The sequence below is a fragment of the Salvelinus alpinus genome, chromosome 1, assembly GCF_045679555.1.
Source record: "Salvelinus alpinus chromosome 1, SLU_Salpinus.1, whole genome shotgun sequence".
Taxonomy (NCBI): Eukaryota; Metazoa; Chordata; class Actinopteri; order Salmoniformes; family Salmonidae; genus Salvelinus; species Salvelinus alpinus.
In genome coordinates this window covers 60,572,580-60,593,047 of record NC_092086.1, presented here as the reverse complement: position 1 = coordinate 60,593,047, position 20,468 = coordinate 60,572,580, and the positions used below count along the sequence as shown (strand labels likewise).

At 42.7% G+C, this 20,468-nt stretch overlaps 1 protein-coding gene across 1 annotated transcript in view; it reads right to left on the bottom strand.

Annotated features, from left to right (window-relative positions):
* Nucleotides 1-356: 356 nt before the first annotated feature.
* pitpnbl (phosphatidylinositol transfer protein, beta, like) overlaps nucleotides 357-20,468 on the bottom strand; it is a 40,106-nt gene continuing 19,994 nt past the window's right edge. The window contains exons 8-11 of the mRNA XM_071412560.1: nucleotides 13,051-13,128; nucleotides 12,766-12,873; nucleotides 9,682-9,804; nucleotides 357-1,146 (exon numbers count right to left, since the gene is read on the bottom strand). Coding sequence (XP_071268661.1) covers nucleotides 1,099-1,146; nucleotides 9,682-9,804; nucleotides 12,766-12,873; nucleotides 13,051-13,128 — 357 coding nt within the window. The 3' untranslated portion in view covers nucleotides 357-1,098. The remainder of the gene's footprint in view (nucleotides 1,147-9,681; nucleotides 9,805-12,765; nucleotides 12,874-13,050; nucleotides 13,129-20,468) is intronic.

Below are 20,468 nucleotides of genomic sequence, written 5' to 3'. Positions count from 1 at the left end.
AGTAAAGCGAGCAGTGTCAACATTGTCCCATTTGACCTATGTTGACACCTGACATACTGTGTTAATTCCTCCGAAACTTTTTTCTTAGCTATCAGTTCTACACAAATACAGTGGTATCACATTCTACAATAGCAATACATCAGTACTACTGAATATAAGTTTGCTATATCCAATCGATGAAATAGAAGGCATTCGCTGCAAAGCATAAATTGCTTAATCCCAGGACCCTGGGAATATTTTGGCAAGAAAAACAAGCAGACCAGAAGTGAAATTCAAAATGTCAAGCTGACACCCAAGTACGGTGAAACACAGACTGAAAAAGATGGGATTACCAACATATCTACAGTACCCCGTGCCTCATGATAGTCAATATTAGTCTTTATTATTATTGTAAATCAGACTCAACTCTCCAAAAGTTACCTGGCCAACCCAACTCTTTGGAAGCGTGGTCTGGGCAGAGGCGGGAGGGGTTCCACTGGTTCCACTCAAGTTTAAAAGACATGTCATCCACTCAATCATCTCAAAACTTTCATAGGTCTGCAATAAAATGGTGACCATCTCACAGGTTCTCTTCAATCTGAAGCTACCACTGAGACTTGAAGTAGCATACATTTGAATTAAAATAAGTGATTGGTTATCATCATAATTTAGATACATGTGTAAATAGGAGAAATGCACCACAGACTTAATAGTGGGGGTGATTTATGGGATTCACTGGCATAGTCACGAGCTAATGGTTCAAAATGAATAAAAAAAACAGTGAGGGTAATAATACTTAATATAAAAAGGTTGATATCGTGTAATATTTTTTGGTAAAAAACAATGAATTTGCCAGCAAATAATGAGGTTAAGAGCCAACGGAAAAGCAAGGACAAAAACTATGACAAAGATACACACTCAAACACATTCTCTCATAGAAACCATACACTCTCACACACACAGACACTTCCTGGATGAGGGATGACAGTTTCATGTGTGGAAGGACTCGGTGATGTGGCACGCTGTGAATGGCCATGGGGGGACTGAAGGTCGAATAATGGTTGATTGAACATAGCCCCATATCCCTCTCTTCCATCCAATCTTTCTCCCGCCCTCTGTCTAGTCTTCTCCTGCTTTCATTCCTCTGACAGATCCCTCATTCCGCATCTGAAAAAAGCAGAGGAAAAACCATACATTATATACCAGCAACATGTAAAAATGCATCCAATCACACATTTTCCAGACATTCCACGAAAGCAACATACATTTTTGTTAAAATATGATTTTAAGCCATAGCAAAACACATTTAGTGTACAGTCTTGTATGACAACTACTGCAATAGCTTATACAGTATGTTGAGAGGGGCTAGGGTCAACTTGTCATATCCGGTGGGCCGTGTGATCGTAAGCATTCTCCCAGTAACTCCCCTCTTTCTCTCCCCTTCCGGAGGGCCTGAGACCGTAGGACGACAGCTGAGGACACCTTGGCCCGATGATTGCTGGCTGTGCCTGTCCCCAGTCCACCTGGTCGTGCTGCCGATCCTGTGCTGCTGATCTGACAGCAGGTGTGGACTGCCTGGCCTGACTACACTGGACATGCTCGTAAGGTAGCCTTGCGAGGTGGCAAGCACAGTAGCATAGTGGTCAGAGATGCAAGCCAGCAACAGGAGGGTTGCCAGTTCTAATCCCAGGTCCGATGGGAAAAATCGGTCAGGAAGTGAGCTGTTAACCAGGGGGTTGTAGGTATCAAATCCTAGATTATATCACGTGTCGCTGTGCCCTTGAGCAAGACACTTAGGACTCTATTCAATCCACATCACAGAAGTTTATCTTTACAGTGTGATTGCCTTTACATTTCAATATTCCTGCTTTAGAGGAGACTGCATTCATGGTAAATGCTGCATATGTCGGCTCAATCGGAAATTCCCTTTAAAATTATATTGCGGAATCTGTAACGCTTCAGCTTTACAGATTGAATAGAGCCCTTTGTATTTATTCTGGAACCCCATTAGCTGCTGCCAAGGCAGCTACTCTTCCTGGGGTCTGGCAAAATTAAAGCAGTTGTGAAATCTGTTATGAATGTAAAATTTTATAACACACTAAGTGTGTGCCCTAAGGCCACTACTCCACTACCACATATCTACAACACAAAATCCATGTGTACGTGTGTATGTCATCGTGTGTGTATGCATGTGTTTCACAGTCCCCGCTGTTCCAAAGGTGTATTTTATCTGCTTCTACTATGGGAGGCGCACAGTACTACATGGAGCCATGACTATATGGAACTCTATTCCATGTAGTCTACCTGATGTGGAATAGAGTTCCATGTAGTCTACCTGATGTGGAATAGAGTTCCATGTAGTCATGGCTCCATGTAGTACTGTGCGCCTCCCATAGTCTGTTCTGGACTTGTGGACTGTGAATAGACCTCTGATAGCATGTCTTGTGGGGTATGCACGGGTGTCTGAGCTGTGTGCCAGTAGTCAATACCTCTCACAAATACAAGTAGCGATGAAGTCAATCTCTCCTCCACTTTGAGCCAGGAGAGATTGACATGCATATTATTAATGTTTGCGCTCTGTGTGAATCCAAGGGCCAGCCGTGCTATCCTGTTCTGAGCCAATTGAGTTGTGTGGCACCTGCCCACACAACTCAACAGTAGCCCAGGTGCGACAAAACTAGAGACTGTAGGACCTGCCTTGTTGATAGTGCTGTTAAGGTGGTAGAGCAGCGCTTTATTATGGACAGACTTCTCCCCATCTTAGCTACTGTTGTGTCAATATGATTTGACCATGACAATTTACAATCCAGGGTTACTCCAAGCAGTTGTCACCTCAACTTGCTCAATTTCACCATTATTTATTACTAGATTTAGTGAATGATTTGTCACAAATACAATGCTTTTAGTTTTAGAAATATTTTAGGACCAACTTCTTCCTTGCCACCCATTCTGAAACTAACTGCAGCTCTTTGTTAAGTGTTGCAGTCATTTCAGTCGCTCTAGTAGCTGATATTTATAGTTTAATTAATTAATTTCCCCTGATTTTAACTGATTAAAACACACTATTTTGCAAAGAAGGTCCACAGTAGCCTCAACAGCACTCTGTAGGGTAGTACCATGGTGTAGCCAGAGGACAGCTAGCTTCCGTCCTCCTCTGGGTACATTGACTTCAATACAAAACCTAGGAGGCTCATGGTTCTCATCCCCTTCCATAGACTTACACAGTAATTATGACAACTTCCGGAGGACGTCCTCCAGCCTATCAGAGCTCTTACAGCATGAACTGAAATGTTGTCCACCCAATCAAAGGATCAGAGAATGAATCTAGTACTGAATGCATAAGCTACAGCTAGCTAGCACTGCAGTGTATAACATTTGGTGAGTAGATGACTCAGAGAAAAAATAAAATAGTTTAACAGTTCTTAAGAAATTAATTTCTTCCAAAATCAAGGAGAAGAAAGAGTGTATTTTTCTTCAATTAAATGTATTTATAAAGCCCTTTTTACATCAGCCGATGTCACAAAGTGCTGTACAGAAACCCAGCCTAAAACCCCAAACAGCAAGCAATGCAGATGTAGAAGCACGAAAACTCCCTAGAAAGGCCGGAACCTACAAAGAAACCTAGAGAGGAACCAGACTCTGAGGGGTGGCCAGTCCTCTTCAGGCTGTGCCGGGTGGAGATTATAATAGTACATGGCCAAGATGTTCAAACGTTCATAGAATACCAGCAGTTGGCTTTTCATAGCCAATCATCCAGAGTAAGAGACAGCAGGTGCGGTAGAGAAAGTCCAAAACAGCAGGTCTGGGACAAGGTAGCACTTCCGGTGTTTAACTTTCACTTACTTAGTTACCAAATGCAGCTAGCTAGTTTAGCCTACTGAAACACCCTGCTCAAACAGAGGGATGCTATTTTAGCTAGGTGGCTATGACTTTCCAACAACACTGGCACTCTTCCAAGTCAAGGTAAGCTTTTGGTATTACTAATTTATTGCCACCGGGGCCCACCGGTGTAACTGCTTACACTAACATTACTGCATGATTGTAGCTGGTTTACAAACACATTAGTTATATTAGCCAGTGGTGTAAAGTACTTAAAATACTACTTTAGTTTTTTGGGGTATCTATACTTTACTATTTATATTTTTTGACTACTTAAACTTCACTACATTTCTTAAGAAATTATTGTACTTTTTACACCATTACACCAACATTTTCCATGACACCCAAAATGACTCATTACATTTTGAATGCTTAGCAGACCAGGAAAACAGTCCAATTCACACACTTATCAACCGAACATCCCTGGTCATCCCTACTGCCTCTGATCTGGTGGACTCACTAAACACACACTTTGTGTGTAAATTATGTCAGTGTTGGAGTGTCCCTGGCTTTCCGCAATTACATTTTTTTAATAAATAAAAATGGTGCCATCTGGTTATGTATATTTTAAATCAAATACTTTTAGACTTACTCAAGTAGCATTTTACTGGGTGACTTTCACTTGAGTTATTTTCTATTAAGGTATCTTTACTTTTACTCAAGTATGACAGTTGGGTACTTTATCCACCACTGCTATTAGCTATGCTGACTATGACGTTACTTTAGCTAATATGGTGACAACGACGTAGGCTGTGTGTAGAGGTTTGGCTTGGGAAAGGTTTTTCGCCTGGTCACATATAGGACTGTGGCGGTCACAAAATTGTCAGCCGGTGGTTGTCAAGCAAATAACGGTTGGTCTCACACTTAGATGGCCACCATTGTTCCTGTACCCAAGAAGGCACAGGTAACTGAACGTAATGACTATCACCCCGTAGCACTCACCTCTGTCATCATGAAGTGCTTTGAGAGACTAGTCAAGGATCATATCACATCCTCTAACTTACCTGCCACCCTACAGCCACTTCAATTTGCTTATCGCCGCAATAGATGCAATCGCCATCACTCTGCACACTGCCCTATCCCATCTGGACAAGAATGCCGTTTATTGACTATAGCTCAGCAATCAACACCATAGTACCCTCCAAGATCATCATTAAGCTTGAGGCCCTGGAACTGAATCCCGCCCTGTGCAACTGAGTCCTGGACTTCCTGACGGGCTGCCACCCAGGTGGTGAAGGTAGGAAACATCACCTCCACTGATCCTCACCATTGGGGCCTCACAAGGGTGCGTGCTCAGCCCCCTCCTGTACTCCCTGTTCACCCATGACTGTGTGGCCAAGCACGCCTCCAACTCCATCAAGTTTGCAGACGACACTACAGTGGTAGGCTTGATTACCAACTATGATGAGACAGCCTACAAGGAGGAGGTGAGGGCTCTGGGAGTGTGGTGCCTGGAAAACAACCTCCCACTCAATGTCAACAAAAGGAGATGATTGTGGACTTCAGGAAATAGCAGAGCGTGCACCCCCCCCCCCCCCCCCCCCCCATCTATGTCAATGGGACTGCAGTGGAGAAGGTGGAAAGCTTCAAGTTCCTTGGCGTACACATCACTGACAAACTGAAATGGACCACCCACACAGGACAATGTGGTGAAGAAGGCAGAAAAGAGCCTCTTCAACCTCAGGAGGCTGAAGAAATGTGGCTTGGCACCGAAAACCCACAAACTTTAACAGCTGCACAATTGAAAGCATCCTGTCGGGCTGTATCACCGCCTGGTACGGCAACTGCACCGACCGCAACGCTCTCCAGAGGGTGGTGTGGTCTGCCTAATGCATTAACGGGGGTAAACTACCTGCCCTCCAAGACACCTACAGCACCCGATGTTTTTGGAAGGCCAAAAAGATCATCAAGGACATCAACCACCTGAGCCACTGCCTCTTCACCCCTCTCATGAAGTGATTAGATTTTCAATTGCATTTCATTGATGTCAGAGTGATTTGAGGGACAACAGAGTGCTGAGTACCAGGCAGTTAGCAAGTTTGGCAGGTTACTAATGATAAGCAGCAGCATCAGAGCTTGGAGAAGCCTAATAACTGTGACTAAACGGTCATGTGGAATTTGACAGCCTTCATGACCAGTGACCGCTGGTGTTGCAGTAATACGGTCACCGCAACAGCCCTAGTTACATACAGCTGATGATTTGTGCATTGAAGTCCACAAGCGAAGCGAAGGAATATAACGTGGCTGTTATGAGTGAACTCTGTTTATGCGTGATTAGGGGTGTATTCATTCTGCCGATTCTGTTGAAAAACATTTCTTCAAAAGAAAGTAAACGGAACAAAACGGGGATAAACATACCTGAATTTGTCCAATAGAAACTTGTTTGCAACTGTTGGACTAATGATTACACCCCATATCAGCTAGATGTAGGCAAATGTGTGCAAGGCGGTATTGAATGTCACGGTTGGTCACCTCATTTGTCTCTCGAACTGTGTGCACCTACGTTTTAAACTTTCATTCATAGGCTAGGTTGTAGCAACCTCATGATGGGTATAGGGGAAATTTAAGTATCATGTAGTAGCCTAAACCTATCGCTGTTACATTGAACTGGGTGAATGGAATATGAATGAGTCATCCAATATGCTGTAATAGGAATAAGGCCATGGTTATGAAAATAAAATCATCCTCCCTCATCTTAAACGGCACTGTCCGCCACTGTGGTAGACATATAGGCCCTACGTGCACAGACAGGCAATCCAGTGGCGTTGTTGCCTCTGGAAATATGGTTTATTTTTGGTCAATTGCAAATTAGTTTCAATAAATCATTAAAAATAGCAAATTGTGAACCAAAAACTAACGTGATTAGGTCAAAACATTTTTTAAATGGATAAATAAAAAAATCTATCAATCACTGGCACCCTTGAGACCAATAAAAAATGTGTGTCGCACTGCCAAGTCAAACAGCTGCAAATGTGACTGTTTGGTCACAGTATCAAACCCTGATGTTTGACATTTGCCAGAAAGAGCTTCCCTCTCTAAAATGGTTAAAGCAACAGAAAAATCCAATGACTGGTTTGTATAAACCGTGCGGACTGCCTCTATGACCTCAATGTTGCAATTTACAACTGCTATTATCCTTGTACCATAGAGTGAACAGTGTCCTGACAAGACAACAACTTCTCTGAGCAAGGAAAAATCATGCATGAGCATCATTGATATGTAAAGTGCATTCATAAAGTATTCAGACCCCTTTACTTTTTCTACATTTTGTTACGTTACAGCCTTATTCTAAAATGTATTAAATTGTGTTTTTTTTCTCAATCTACACACAATACCCCATAATGACAAAGGAAAAACTTGTTTAGACATTGTTGCAAATGTATAAAAATCCTGAAATATACATTACATATACATACATTTACATAAGTATTCAGACCCTTTACTCAGCACTTTGTTGAAGCACCTTTAGCAGCAATTACAGCTAAAGCAATTACAGCATTCTTGGGTATGACGCTACAAGCTTGGCACACCTGTATATGGGGAGTTTCTCCCATTGTCCTCTGCAGATCCTCTCAAGCTCTGTCATGTTGGATGGGGAGAGTCGCTGCAATGCTATTTTCAGGTCTCTCCAAAGATGGTCGATCAGGTTCAAGTCCAGGTTCTGGCTGGGCCACTCAAGGACATTCAGAGACTTGTCACAAAGACACCCCTGCGTTGTCTTGGCTGTATGCTTAGGTTTGTTGTCCTGTTGGAAGGTGAACCTTCGCCCCGAGTCTGAGGTCCTAAGCGCTCTAGAGCAGGTTTTCATCAAGGATCTCTCTGTACTTTGCTCTGTTCATCTTTGCCTCGAAGAAATAGTCTGGACAAAAATCTGGTTGCTAATGCTTTTTCGTTGCTAAGCAATCAAAGAATGGTTGCAATGAAGGCTGGCTAACATTCTTGTCACTTGCTAGCTAACAAGCTGTCGACAGCAAACAAAGATGTAAAACTCTCCAGCTGAAATGACAGCAAACTATCTGCATTTGTTTATTTTAGCTGTTTTCTTTTGACATCTCTTTGGATATATACAGTGCATTTGGAAAGTATTCAGGCACCTTGACTTTCTCCACATTTTGTTACGTTACTGCCTTATTCTAAAATTAATTAAATATATGTTTTTATCCTCAATCTACACATAATACCCCATAATGACAAAGCGAACACTGTTTTTATTTTATTTTGGCAAATGTATTAAAAATAAAAGGTGTGCCGTACACAAGTATTCAGACCCTTTGCTATGAGACTTGAGATTGAGCTCAGGTGCATCCTGTTTCCATTGATCATCCTTGAGATGATTCTACAACTTGAATGTAGTCCACCTGTGGTAAATTCAAATGATTGGACATGATTTGGAAAGGCACACACCTGTCTATATAAGGTCCCACAGTTGACTGTGCATGTCAGAGCAAAAACCAAGCCATGTGGTCGAAGGAATTCTCTGTAGAGCTCCAAGACAATTGTCTCGAGGCACAGATCTGGGGAAGGGTACCAAAAAATGTCTGCAGCATTGAAGGTCCCCATGAACAGTGGCCTCAATCATTCTTAAAAGGAAGAAGTTTGGAATCACCAAGACTCTTCCTAGAGCTGGCCGCCCAGCCAAACTAAGCAATCGGGGGAGAAGGGCTTTGGTCAGGGTGGTGACCAAGAACCTGATAGTCACTGACAGAGCTCCAGAGTTCATCTGTGGAGATGAGAACCTTCCAGAAAGACAACCAATCTCTGCAGCCCTTTATGGTAAAGTGGCCACATGGAAGCCACTCCTCAGTAAAAGGCACATGACAGCCCACTTGGAGTTTGCCAAAAGGAACCTAAAGAAGTCAGTTGTCGAACTGAAATGTGTCTATCGCATTTAACCCAACCCCTCTGAATCAGAGGTGCGGGGGGGGGGCTGCCTTAATCGACATCCACGTCTTCAGCGCTAGGGGAACAGTGGGTTAACTGCCTTGCTTAGGGGCAGAACGACAGATTTTTACCTTGTCAGCTCGGGGATTCGATCTAGCAACCATCCGTTTACTGGCTCAATGCTCTAACCACTAGGCTATCTGCCAGACCATGAGAAACAAGATTCTCTGGTCTGATGAATTCAAGATTTAACTTTTTGGCCTGAATACCATGTGTCACGTCTGGAGGAAACCTGGCACCATCCCTACGGTGAAGCATGGCGGTGGCAGTGTCATGCTGTGGGGATGCTTTTCAGTGGCAGGGACTGGGACACTAGGCAGGATTGAGGCAAAGATGAACAGAGCAAAGTACAGAGAGATCCTTGACGAAAACCTGCTCCAGAGCGCTCAGGACCTCAGACTGGGGCGAAGGTTCTCCTTCCAACAGGACAACGCAGGAGAGGCTTCAGGACAAGTCTCTGAATGTCCTTGAGTGGCCCAGCCAGAGCCCGGACTTCAACCTGATCGAACAACTCTGGAAATACCAGAGATACCATTTAATACATTTTAGAATAAGGCTGTTACATAACAAAATGTGGAAAAAGTCAAGGGGTCTGAATACTTTCCGAATGCACTGTATGTATTTTGTCACACATTCTAACTATTTTTAAAGTGAGATTTCCAATGCACTTTGTCTCTATATGGTTTTATATGTGCCATTTACAAGAGTAAAGGTATCAATGAGTAGAACTCCTCTAAAGTAAATAGTACCGCTCCTTTTTCACAAGTGCATTAACACCCAATTGAACACCATTGGAGACTGTACAGATAATAGTAAGGACTGTTTAGCAGGCAGAAAATGGTGCCCAATATTCATTCAATATCAGGGTTTATGAATGCATACCTGGTCCAGCTCTCTCTGTGTCTCCTCCTCCATCCGGCGGATGTCATCCATGGTTAGGTTCACCCAACGGTCTAGCCAGCAGAAGAGCTGCCGATGGAAATTAGTGAAGAGGCGCTTCTCTTGCTGCTCCAGGAGGGGGAGGGATGGAGGGCAGAAGAGGGGATATGAGAGTGTGGTGAGAGAGAGGGATATATTCTTATGGAACTCTTTTTCTAATTGTCATTGCACTGATCTTAAAGTGACTAGGTACAAACCTGCCTAATGACGACCTTTACCCTATTGTCTTCACCTGTCAAGTTCTTTTCCAATCATTGCAAATGAAAGGGAGGAGACAATGAGAGGATGTGTTTTTAAGCAATCGAGAGAGCTTAGAGCAGGGGTCCTCAACCTTTCTTACACAAGCAAGGCCCCACAATAGAATTTTCTTATTGATCCATCCTAAATCTAGTAGGGCATGTCAATCTGCTTTACATATATTAAAGAAAAAAAAAAAGATAATTGGAATGTACTACCACAAAGAGATCATGCAGGACAATTGATTTTTTGTTGGGATCTTTGAGGGCTCTCTCTCTGGTAGGGATATGCATTTTACAGTAGTTCAGAACCAGTTCAAGTGAAACGGTTCTTAAAACAAATTTCCAGTCTATATAACCCTGGAAATCTTTTCAATCTCCATTGAGTAAGGTAAATCTGCTTTTCATTTTTTTGTGCCTCATGTGGAATGATCTCCAAAACTCCCTAAAGTTGGTGCCTCTGTCAATTCAGGCAGATGTTACAGGACCTGTTTACTGAAGAATGCATTTGTTTCATATGATTGTGTTTTACTTTTCATGTTTGCGTTTCATGTATTGTGTAATTTTACGTGTATAGTGTTGGAATCGGCAAAACTTTGAACATTGAGATATTAAATGAATGATAGGAAATGAAAAAGACTTGGCTTTATGTCAGAAATTAATGGTTCTCTGAAGAAAGACAGATGGCTTCGGAATGTGTTGGGTGGACGAGAGGAGAGCAATGTGTGAAACAGGGGAGACAGATGGACATCTGTGAATTAGATGAAGGAGGGATTGAGGTCAGAGAGGGGAGAACAGATTCTCTTAAGGGAGTAATAAAGGTTTGGTATCCTGTTTATTCTCTTCCTGTAGAACCATAAAATGTAAGGATTGGAGAGAAGGAGGAGTGTTTTAAGTGGAGGTATATAACTGTGATGGTGAGAAATGTTTTGCTGTCTGAATACAGCTGTACAGAACCTTTGGGGATAATTAAACTTGGTTAAAGCTTGTCTAGTGTCCATGAGTTATTTACTCTGAAAAATAAAGAACCTAACAATAGTGTAATTGTTGTTTATTGATGTGTTCTTGCAGGGCTCATCTGCAAAAGAGACCGTGGTCCCAGCATGACTCCCTGGCTAAATAAAGGTTAAATATATACTACCAGTGACCAACATTTTCAGGTCGCAATTTGCTTTCATCTCATGTAATGATTTTCATGATATTGATCATTCTAAGCTAACTTTAATACGCAAAAGTTGCAATGTAAAAGCTAAGGTTCAGATAGCTGAATGCTAATGTTAGCTACTAACTAGTAGTTAATAATCTATGATGTTAGGAGAATGCAGAAATGATTTTGTTTAGCTTCGGAACTGCTCGGCAAATGACCGTAAGGCGCTACAGAGGGTACTGTGTACGGCCCAGTACATCAATGGGGCCAAGCTTCCTGACATCCAGGACCTATATACTCGGCAGTGTCAGAGTAAGGCCCACCCGGACTATTTACATTGACACCCCGCCCTTTGTTTTTACACTGCTGCTACTCGCTGTTTATTATCTATGCATAGTCACTTTACAAATTACCTCGACTAACCCAGCACATTATATGGTGCCGGAAGGGATGGGCTCTTAACCAACCGTGCTATTTCACATTGTAACTTATTTTGTACACAATGTTGCTGCTACCGTATTGTTATTTTACTGCTGCTCTTTAATTATTTTTTGTGGTATTTTTCTTAAAACTGGTTAAGGGCTTGTAAGTAAGCATTTCACTGTTGTATTCGGCGCATGTGACAAATGCAATTTGATTGACTCGGTACCAGTGCCCCCATGTATATAGCCTCGTTATTGTTATGCAAATGTATTGTGTGACTTTTTGATTGATTCGATTTTTTTTTTAACTTTAGTTTATTTAATAAATATTTTATTAACTTTATTTCTTGAACTGCATTGTTGGTTAAGGGCTTGTAAGTAAGCATTTAAGGGTAAGGTTATACCTGTTGTATTCGGTGCATGTGACAAATAACATTTGATTTGCTTGTGAATTGTTGCATTATTGACAAGTGAAATATGGTTTAGTTGCATTATTCAACAGTGTAAAATGTTTAACGTTAAAAGTTGTTGGCAAAGATGGCGCAGTGGTCTAAGGCACTGCGTAGCTGTGCCACTAGAGATCCTGGTTTGAGTTCAGGCTCTGTCACAGCCGGCCGCGAACGGGATACCCATGGGGCAGTGCACAATTGGCCCAGTGTCGTCCAGGTTTAAGGGAGGGTTTGGCCGGCATGGATGTTCTTGTCCTATCGCGCACTAGAGACTCCTGTAGCGGGCCAGGCTCAATGCACCATGACACAGTCGCCAGGTGTACGGTGTTTCCTCCAACACATTAGTGCGGCTGGCTTCCGGGTTAAGCGGGCATTGTGTCAAGAAGCAGCGCAGCTTGGCTGGGTTGTGTTTCAGAGGACGCAGGGGTCTCGGCATCGGCTTCTCCCGAGTCCGTACGGGAGTTGCAGAGATGGGACAAGACCAATTGTGGAGAAAAAGGGCTAAAAAAAATTATGTAAAAAAAAAAGACAAAATAAAAACAAGTTGTTGGCAAAGTTCAATAGTTTGTTAAATGCATGCTTACTGGCTTCTGTGATGTTCACTGTAAATTTGAGCTGCGCAGCAAGAATCTTGCGTTGCCAAGCCACATCCAAAGGTAAGAAAAGGTTGTAATTTCAATAGAAAAGTTTAAAATCTGGGGATCTGCGAAGAAGACGGTGCAGCAAAAAGTCTAGTGAATATAATGATGCTCTTAGCTCTTCTAAGCTCTTACCTTGTGAATAAAGTTCTCCACTCGTCCCTGCAGCCCCCACCAGCGGAAATGCACCGTTACAAGCTTATAGGCAGTCATATAGGGACAGTTACTGTTGTGGAGCTCCTTCTACACAGTAAAAGAGAGTGAAGGGGAGGAATGAGCGAGGCAAAGGATACCCAGATTTAACATGTAAATCACTTCTATTCAAAGCTAGATTTGGAAAACAAATATGCTTCTTGTACTTTGAAAATCTATGGTCAAATATGGTAAATTAAAACAGAACAAGTGTAATTTCAGACATGCCTTCCATCCTGGTCCCAGCGGTCCTCTTCCAGTTTTCTCCGAATGGAAGATGGCTGGGTCTTCCTCTGGCTTATAGTCCTAAATATGAAAACAGAGAAAAAGTATTTAATATGTATACATTTTACATATAGACTACAGTATGCATAGAATAAGGAATTAGACATGAACCTTCTTAAATGGTATAGAAAATCAAACATTTGGTCAGGGAGTTAATCAACTATGGTTTGCCAGTGCTGTGATAAGAAATGTGTTGTAAAACAATTAATTTGAAGTATTTATCTGCACCGTATGTTTATTAGCTAGCCAGACAGTTTTAGAAGAATGATTCCATTCCTATTAATCCTTAAGAGTCTATTGACACACCCATGTGTCAATCTAAGTAAAAACAATTTTAAAGTCCCATCAAAATCCTTCAGTTTATGCTAGGAGATATTTGTTTTTTGCATGCGCTACGCCTCAATCCCACCGCATCAGCCTGTGTCGGGCCTTCTGCATCTGCGGTGGAAGATGGCCGAGCTATAGCGGTGTTTGTCAGACCATGGGTCTTCTGACAAAAACATCTGTAGCGTCCAAACGGTCTACACAGTAAACTACGTCCACTCTACAGAAAGATGAGACCCCTTCAAGCCCCAAGGAACTCGTCTGAAATACAAATAAATGGAAGTATGGAGGTAGTTTAAGTGCGAACAAAATTAAATGGGGTTAAATGTGTGCAAAAAAGATATAAGAAAGCTCAGGAAATATTACATCTCCTAGATATAGGACAGACACTTTAAAACCATATGATTTATTTTTTGACTGTCTTCTTGCCATTTATGAACGTGTTATTCAATGCGTTTCTATGGACTATAGTAGTAAAGGCCAAATTCATAATTTTTGTTATACCTAAAAGGGTCCTAAAAGTCTAGATCCAAATAGCTAAATGATCCATGGTATGAATAGGGCTGTTACGAGTCATGACCGCAGTCAAATTCCACATGACAATTTTCTCATGGCTTCTGGAAGGAAATGCTTTCGGAATGCTCAACAGGTGTCACTCATTCAGCCGACAAACTGTCAACCGGTTCTCCCCATTAAGCAATGAGTCGGAGTCAGAGGCCGAGCCTTCTCTGGTCTCTCCTCCACAAGTTACGGGGTCTGAGCCGCCAAAGCCTCCCACCATTAGCTCTGACAAATTGAAAACCCTAGTCCTTAGCGACTCCATTACCCGCAGTATCAGACTTAAAGAGAATCATCCAGTGATCGTACACTGTTTACCAGGGGGCAGGGCTACCGACGTAAAGGCTAATCTGAAGATGGTGCTGGCTAATACCCTGACTACACCGCTCGCGTTGCAAAATACATTTTGGAATATATGTTATTCAAATATTGCGCACGCCAACGAGCGTCTGCGTTGCCAAGGGCTAAAATAGAAGTCATTCCTATTTCTGATGCAGATCGCGCTGCAAGTCCTGCCTCTCCCATCTCCTCATTGCCGGTTGTCGTGTTAATACTATGAAAGTGTAGATGCCCATCATCATATAAGTTCAAAGATGAAAAGGCCTTGAAGGTTGAGAGATGACGAGAAACGATTCTGTTGACTGTTTTATGTGTCGATTAATTGTCGGAGGAGAGGACCTTGTGCATTTCAGGTAAAATAACATCTCAATGTTTATATCCCAGAACAAATTAGCTAGCAACAGCAAGCTAGCTAATAGGACAAATTAGCTAGCAAGTGATCAAGCTAAATAAAAATTATTTTAAAAAACTATTCGGCCTCTCTCAAATCTCCCACACCTCTCAAAATGTTTTGAAAAAGCTGTTGCGCAGCAACTCAGTGCCTCCCTGAAGACAAACAATATACGAAATGCTTCAGTCTGGTTTTAGACCCCATCATAGCACTGAGACTGCACTCGTGAAGGTGGTAAATTACATTTTAATGGCGTCAGACCAAGGCTCTGCATCTGTCCTTGTGCTCCTAGACCTTAGTGCTGCTTTTGACACCATCGATAACAACATTCTTTTGATAGATTGGAAACGCAAATTGGTCTACATGGACAAGTTCTGGCCTAGTTTAGATCTTAACTGTCGGAAAGATATCAGTTTGTCTCTGTGGATGGTTTGTCCTCTGACAAATCAACTGTAAGTTTCGGTGTTCCTTAAGGTTCCGTTTTAGGACTACTATTGTTTCACTATATATTTTACCTCTTGGTGATGTCAACTGGTAACAATGTTAACTTTCACTGCTATGCGGATGATACACAGCTGTACATTTCGATGAAACATGGTGAAGTACCAAAATTGCCCTCCCTGGAAGCCTGTGTTTCAGACATAAGGAAGTGGATGGCAGCAAACGTTTTACTTTTAAATTCGGACAAAACAGAGATGCTAGTTCTAGGTACTAAGAAACAAAGAGATCTTCTGTTGGATCTGACAATCTTGATGGTTGTACTGTCTCAAATAAAAGCATGAAGGACCTTGGCGTTACTCTGGACCCTGATCTCTCTTTGATGAACATATCAAGACTATTTCAAGGACAGCTTTTTTCCATCTTCGTAACATTGCAAAAAATCTGAAACGTTGTCCAAAAATGATGCAGAAAAGTCAATCCATGCTTTTGCCACTTCTAGATTAGACTACTGTAATGATCTACTTTCCAGCTACCCGGATAACGCACTAAATAAACTTCAGTTAGTGATAAACACGACTGCTAGACTCTTGACTAGAACCAAAATAATGTATCATATTACTCCAGTGCTAGCCTCTCAATACTGGCTTCCTGTAAAGGCTAGGGCTGATTAAGATTTTACTGCTAACCTACACAGCATTACATGGACTTGCTCCTACCTATCTCTCCGATTTGGTCCTGCCGTACATACCTACACGTAGGCTACGAACACGAAAAGAAGGCCTCCTTATTGTCCCTAGAATTTCTAAGCAAACAGCTGGAGGCAGGGCTTTCTCCTATAGATCTCAATTTCTATGGAATGGTCTGCCTATCCATGTGAGAGACGCAGACTCGGTCTCAACCTTTAAGTCTATATTGAAGACTCATCTCTTCAGTAGGTCTTATGATTGAGTGTAGTCTGGCCCAGGGGTGTGAAGGTGAACGGAAAGGCACTGGAGCAACGAACTGCCCTTGCCGTCTCAGCCTGGCCGGTTCCCCTGTCTCCACCGGGATTCTCTGCCTCTAACCCTATTACAGGGGCTGAGTCACAAGCTTATAGGTGCTCTCCCATCCTGTCCCTAGGAAGGTGTGTCACTTGAGTGGGTTGAGTCACTGACATGATCTTCCTGTCCGGGTTTGGCTCCCCCCTCGGGTTTGTGCCGCGGGGGAGATCTTCGTGGCCTACACTCAGCCTCGTCTCAGGCTAGTAAGTTGGTGGTTGAAGATATCCCTGTATTGGTGTGAGGGCCGTGCATTGGGTGGGTGGGGTTATATCCTGCCTGGTTGGCCCTGTCCGGGTGTATCGTCAGATGGGGCCACAGTGTCTCCTGACCCCTCCTGTCTCAGCCTCCAGTATGTATGCTGCAATAGCTTGTGTCGGTGGGCTAGGGTCAGTCTTATGTCTGGAGCATTTCTCCTGTCTTATCCGGTGTTCTGTGTGAATTTAAGTATGCTCCCTCTAATATATTCTCTCTCCCCCTCCCTCTCCTCCCGGAGGAGCTGAGCCCTGGGACCATGCCTCAGGACTACCTGGCCCGATGACCCCTTGCTGTCCCCAGCCCACCTGGTAGTGCTGCTGCTCCAGTTTCAACTGTTCTGCCTGTGACTACCCTGATCTGTTCACCGGACGTGCAACCTTGTCCGGACCTGCTGTTTTCGACTCTACCGCACCTGCTGTCGGAAATCGGAAAGCTCGGCTATGAAAAGCCAACTGACATTTATTCCTGAGGTGCTGACCTGCTACACCCTCTACAACCACTGTGATGATTATTATTTTTACTGCTATTATTATTATAATAATACCCTGCTGGTCATCTATGAACGTTTGAACAGTGGTGGGCCGTCAGGGCCTGCAAGGCCTTCTCTGCTGGCCTAAACATCAGAATATAATTTTTTTTATTTTTTTTATATATTTTCCCACAAATATGTATTAAATTATTCCCCAGAGTAAGAGTTATACTCTTCATTTCATAGCTTTCCTCTTGGTTGCACTGCTTCCAGCCCCAGGTTGAGATTTGGAGGGCTGGTCTTTATGTTAGATCTTTTATCCAATCATATTCAGCCATCATGTGTTGCCAGGGGTCTAAAATCTGCCCTCAGGCCTTCAGAATCAACAGTGCGGGCGCTTGTAGCTTATAGTGAATGGAAATGAAAATTTAGTGTCAACCAATCAGCTTTAGAGTTGGCTATTGTACGCCTGCTAGCTGGCTCCAGTGTTACACAGGAGCCAGCTAGCAGGCGTAGTGCGTGCACGTCTTTTGATTGGATTACCAATATTGAGAGGCAGGTCCTATGGGCAGGTCTATGCAGATCTAGGAAACTGAATTTGATAAACGAATTAATTCACGTACTACTAAGCTGTTTTTTCAACCCACAATGGCGGAAGGAGGAGAAGATATCGATTTGGTCGAGGATATAATTATAACCATTATAGCCATTCTCAAGACGAACTTTTCAAGAAAAGTTAGACATTGTAAGGAGAGGTCGCCCGACGCCACAAAGCCTGTCACAGGCGGGAAAGCCACTTTCAAAGTTTCAACTACGAGCGCTGTCAATGGCTCACAGGCTCCGAGAAGCACTGCAAACTGTACTGCTGGGAATGCCTATTATTTGCAAGTGATCGATTTGGTGTTTGGAGCCACACTGGCTTTGCAAACTTGAGTTGTCTAACCAAGGCAGCAACGAGACTCCAAAGTACGGCTGGGCACTTACAAGCAATTGTGCTTTTGAAAACTTTTGGGGACACCGGAGTGGATCTACAGCTCAAAAAACAAGCGCACAGGGCAACAGAGCTGCACAATGAAAAGGTGAAGGGAAATATTGAAAAGACTCATTGATTGTGTCATGTTTTTGGGTAAACACTGTTTACCCAAAAATGTCAATTTGTCAATTTCAAGGTGACGCAACGCCTGGTTATACTGCGTTTCTGTCTAAATGTATAGTGTCTAGAGCCATGGCATCATAATGATGATAATAAGAGGTGGATTAATTCGGGCGGGACTGTGTAGTACCTCACTGAAGGCCCAGGCCCCAGGCCCACGGCACGCCACTGCGTTTGAACATCCTGGCCATATATTGTTATAATCTCAACCCAGCACAGCCAGAAGAGGACTGGCCACCCCTCAGATGACAATGGCACTGAGCATTTTAATAAAATGTTTTATGAGATTAGAGAACACTTTGGAAGGAATCTTAGACCATTCATTAATACAGAATCTTTTCAGTTAATTGATATCCTTTGTCTGTGCTTATGGACTGCCCTCCTCAATTCAAGGTACAGGTTTTCAATAGGGTTCAAGTCCGGAGACTGCAATGGCCATTGCAAAACTTTGATTTTGTGGTCAATAAATAATTTGTGGATTTTGATGCGTGCTTGGGGTTATCGTCTTGCTGGAAGATCCACTTGCAGCCAAGATTTTGCCTCCTGGCAGAGGCAACCAGGTTTTTTGGTTAAAATGTCCAGAGGGCTATACCACGTATGTAGCTAGATGTATCCAGGCTGGCTTCAGTTAGCTTCACATTCCAGCTCAGGCTTCATCCGTACTACGACAGTGGATAAGAATAATGGCTCCGGAGGAGATGGCTGCTGTTTTACGATCCCCTAACCAATTGTGCTATTGTGGTGTTTTTTCGCATTTATTTGTAACTTTCTTAAAGAATGTGAAATTTCAGAATAATTGTAGAGAGAATGATTTATTTCAGCTTTTATTTCTTTAATCACATTCTCAGTAGGTCAGAAGTTTACATGAAGTCAATTAGTATTTGGTAGCATTGCCTTTAAATTGTTTAACTTGGGTCAAACGTTTCAGGTAGCCTTCCACAAGCTTCCCACAATAAGTTGGGTGAATTGTGGCCCATTCTTCCTGACAGAGCTGGTGAAACTGAGTCAGGTTTGTAGGCCTCCTTGCTCGCACACGCTTTTTAAGTTCTGCTTACACATTTTCTATTGGATTGAGGTCAAGGCATTGTGATGGCCACTCCAATACCTTGGACTTTGTTGTCCTTAAGCCATTTTGACACAACTTCGGAATTATGCTTGGGGTCATTGTCCATTTGGAAGACCCATTTACGACCAAGCTTTAACTTCCTGACTGATGTCTTGAAATGTTGCTTCAATATATCCACGTAATATTCCTGCCTCATGATGCCATCTATTTTGTGAAGTGCACCAGTCCCTCCTGCAGCAAAGCACACCCACAACATGATGCTGCCGCCCCCGTGCTTCACGGTTGGGATGGTGTTCTTCGGCTTGCAAGCCTCCACCTTTTTCCTCCAAACATAACGATGGCCATTATGGCCAAACAGTTATATTTTTGTTTCATCAGACCAGAAGAATTTCTCCAAAAAGTACAATCTTTGTCCCCATGTGCAGTTGCAAACCGTAGTCTGGCTTTTTTATGGCAGTTTTGGAGCAATGGCTTCTTCCTTGCTGAGCGGCCTTTCAGGTTATGTCGATATAGGACTCATTTTACTGTGGGTATAGATACTTTTGTACCGGTTTCTTCCAGCGTCTTCACAAGGTCCTTTGCTGTTGTTCTGGGATTGATTTGCACTTTTTGCAGCAAATACGTTCTCTAGGAGAGAGACCTCCTTCCTGAGCGGTATGATGGCTGCGTGGTCCCATGGTGTTTATACTTGCGTACTATTGTTTGTACAGATGAACGTGGTACCTTCAGGCGTTTGGAAATTGCTCCCAAGGATGAACCAGACTTGTGGAGGTCTACACATTTTTGGCTGATTTCTTTTGATTTCCCATGATGTCAAGCAAAGAGGCACTGAGTTTGAAGGTAGGCCTTGAAATACATCCACAGGTACACCTCCAATTGACTCAAATGATGTCAATTAGCCTATCAGAAGCTTCTAAAGCCATGACATCATTTTCTGGAATTTTCCAAGCTGTTTAAAGGCACAGTCAACTTAGTGCATGTAAACTTCTGACCCACTGGAATTGTGATACAGTGAATTATAAGTGAAATAATCTGTCTGTAAACAATTGTTGGAAAAATGACATGTGTCATGCACAAAGTAGATGTCCTAACCGACTTGCCAATACTATAGTTTGTTAACAAGAAATTTGTGGAGTGGTTGAAAAACGGGTTTTAAATGACTCCAACCTAAGTGTATGTAAACTTCCGACTTCAACTGTATATACAGTACAAAAAATGTGTATATGCTATTGTGTGTGTGTATGCACCTAGGTTTGTATTGCTTCACAGTCCCCGCTGTTCCATTAGTTGTTTTTTAAATCTAATTTTACTGCTTGCATGAGTTA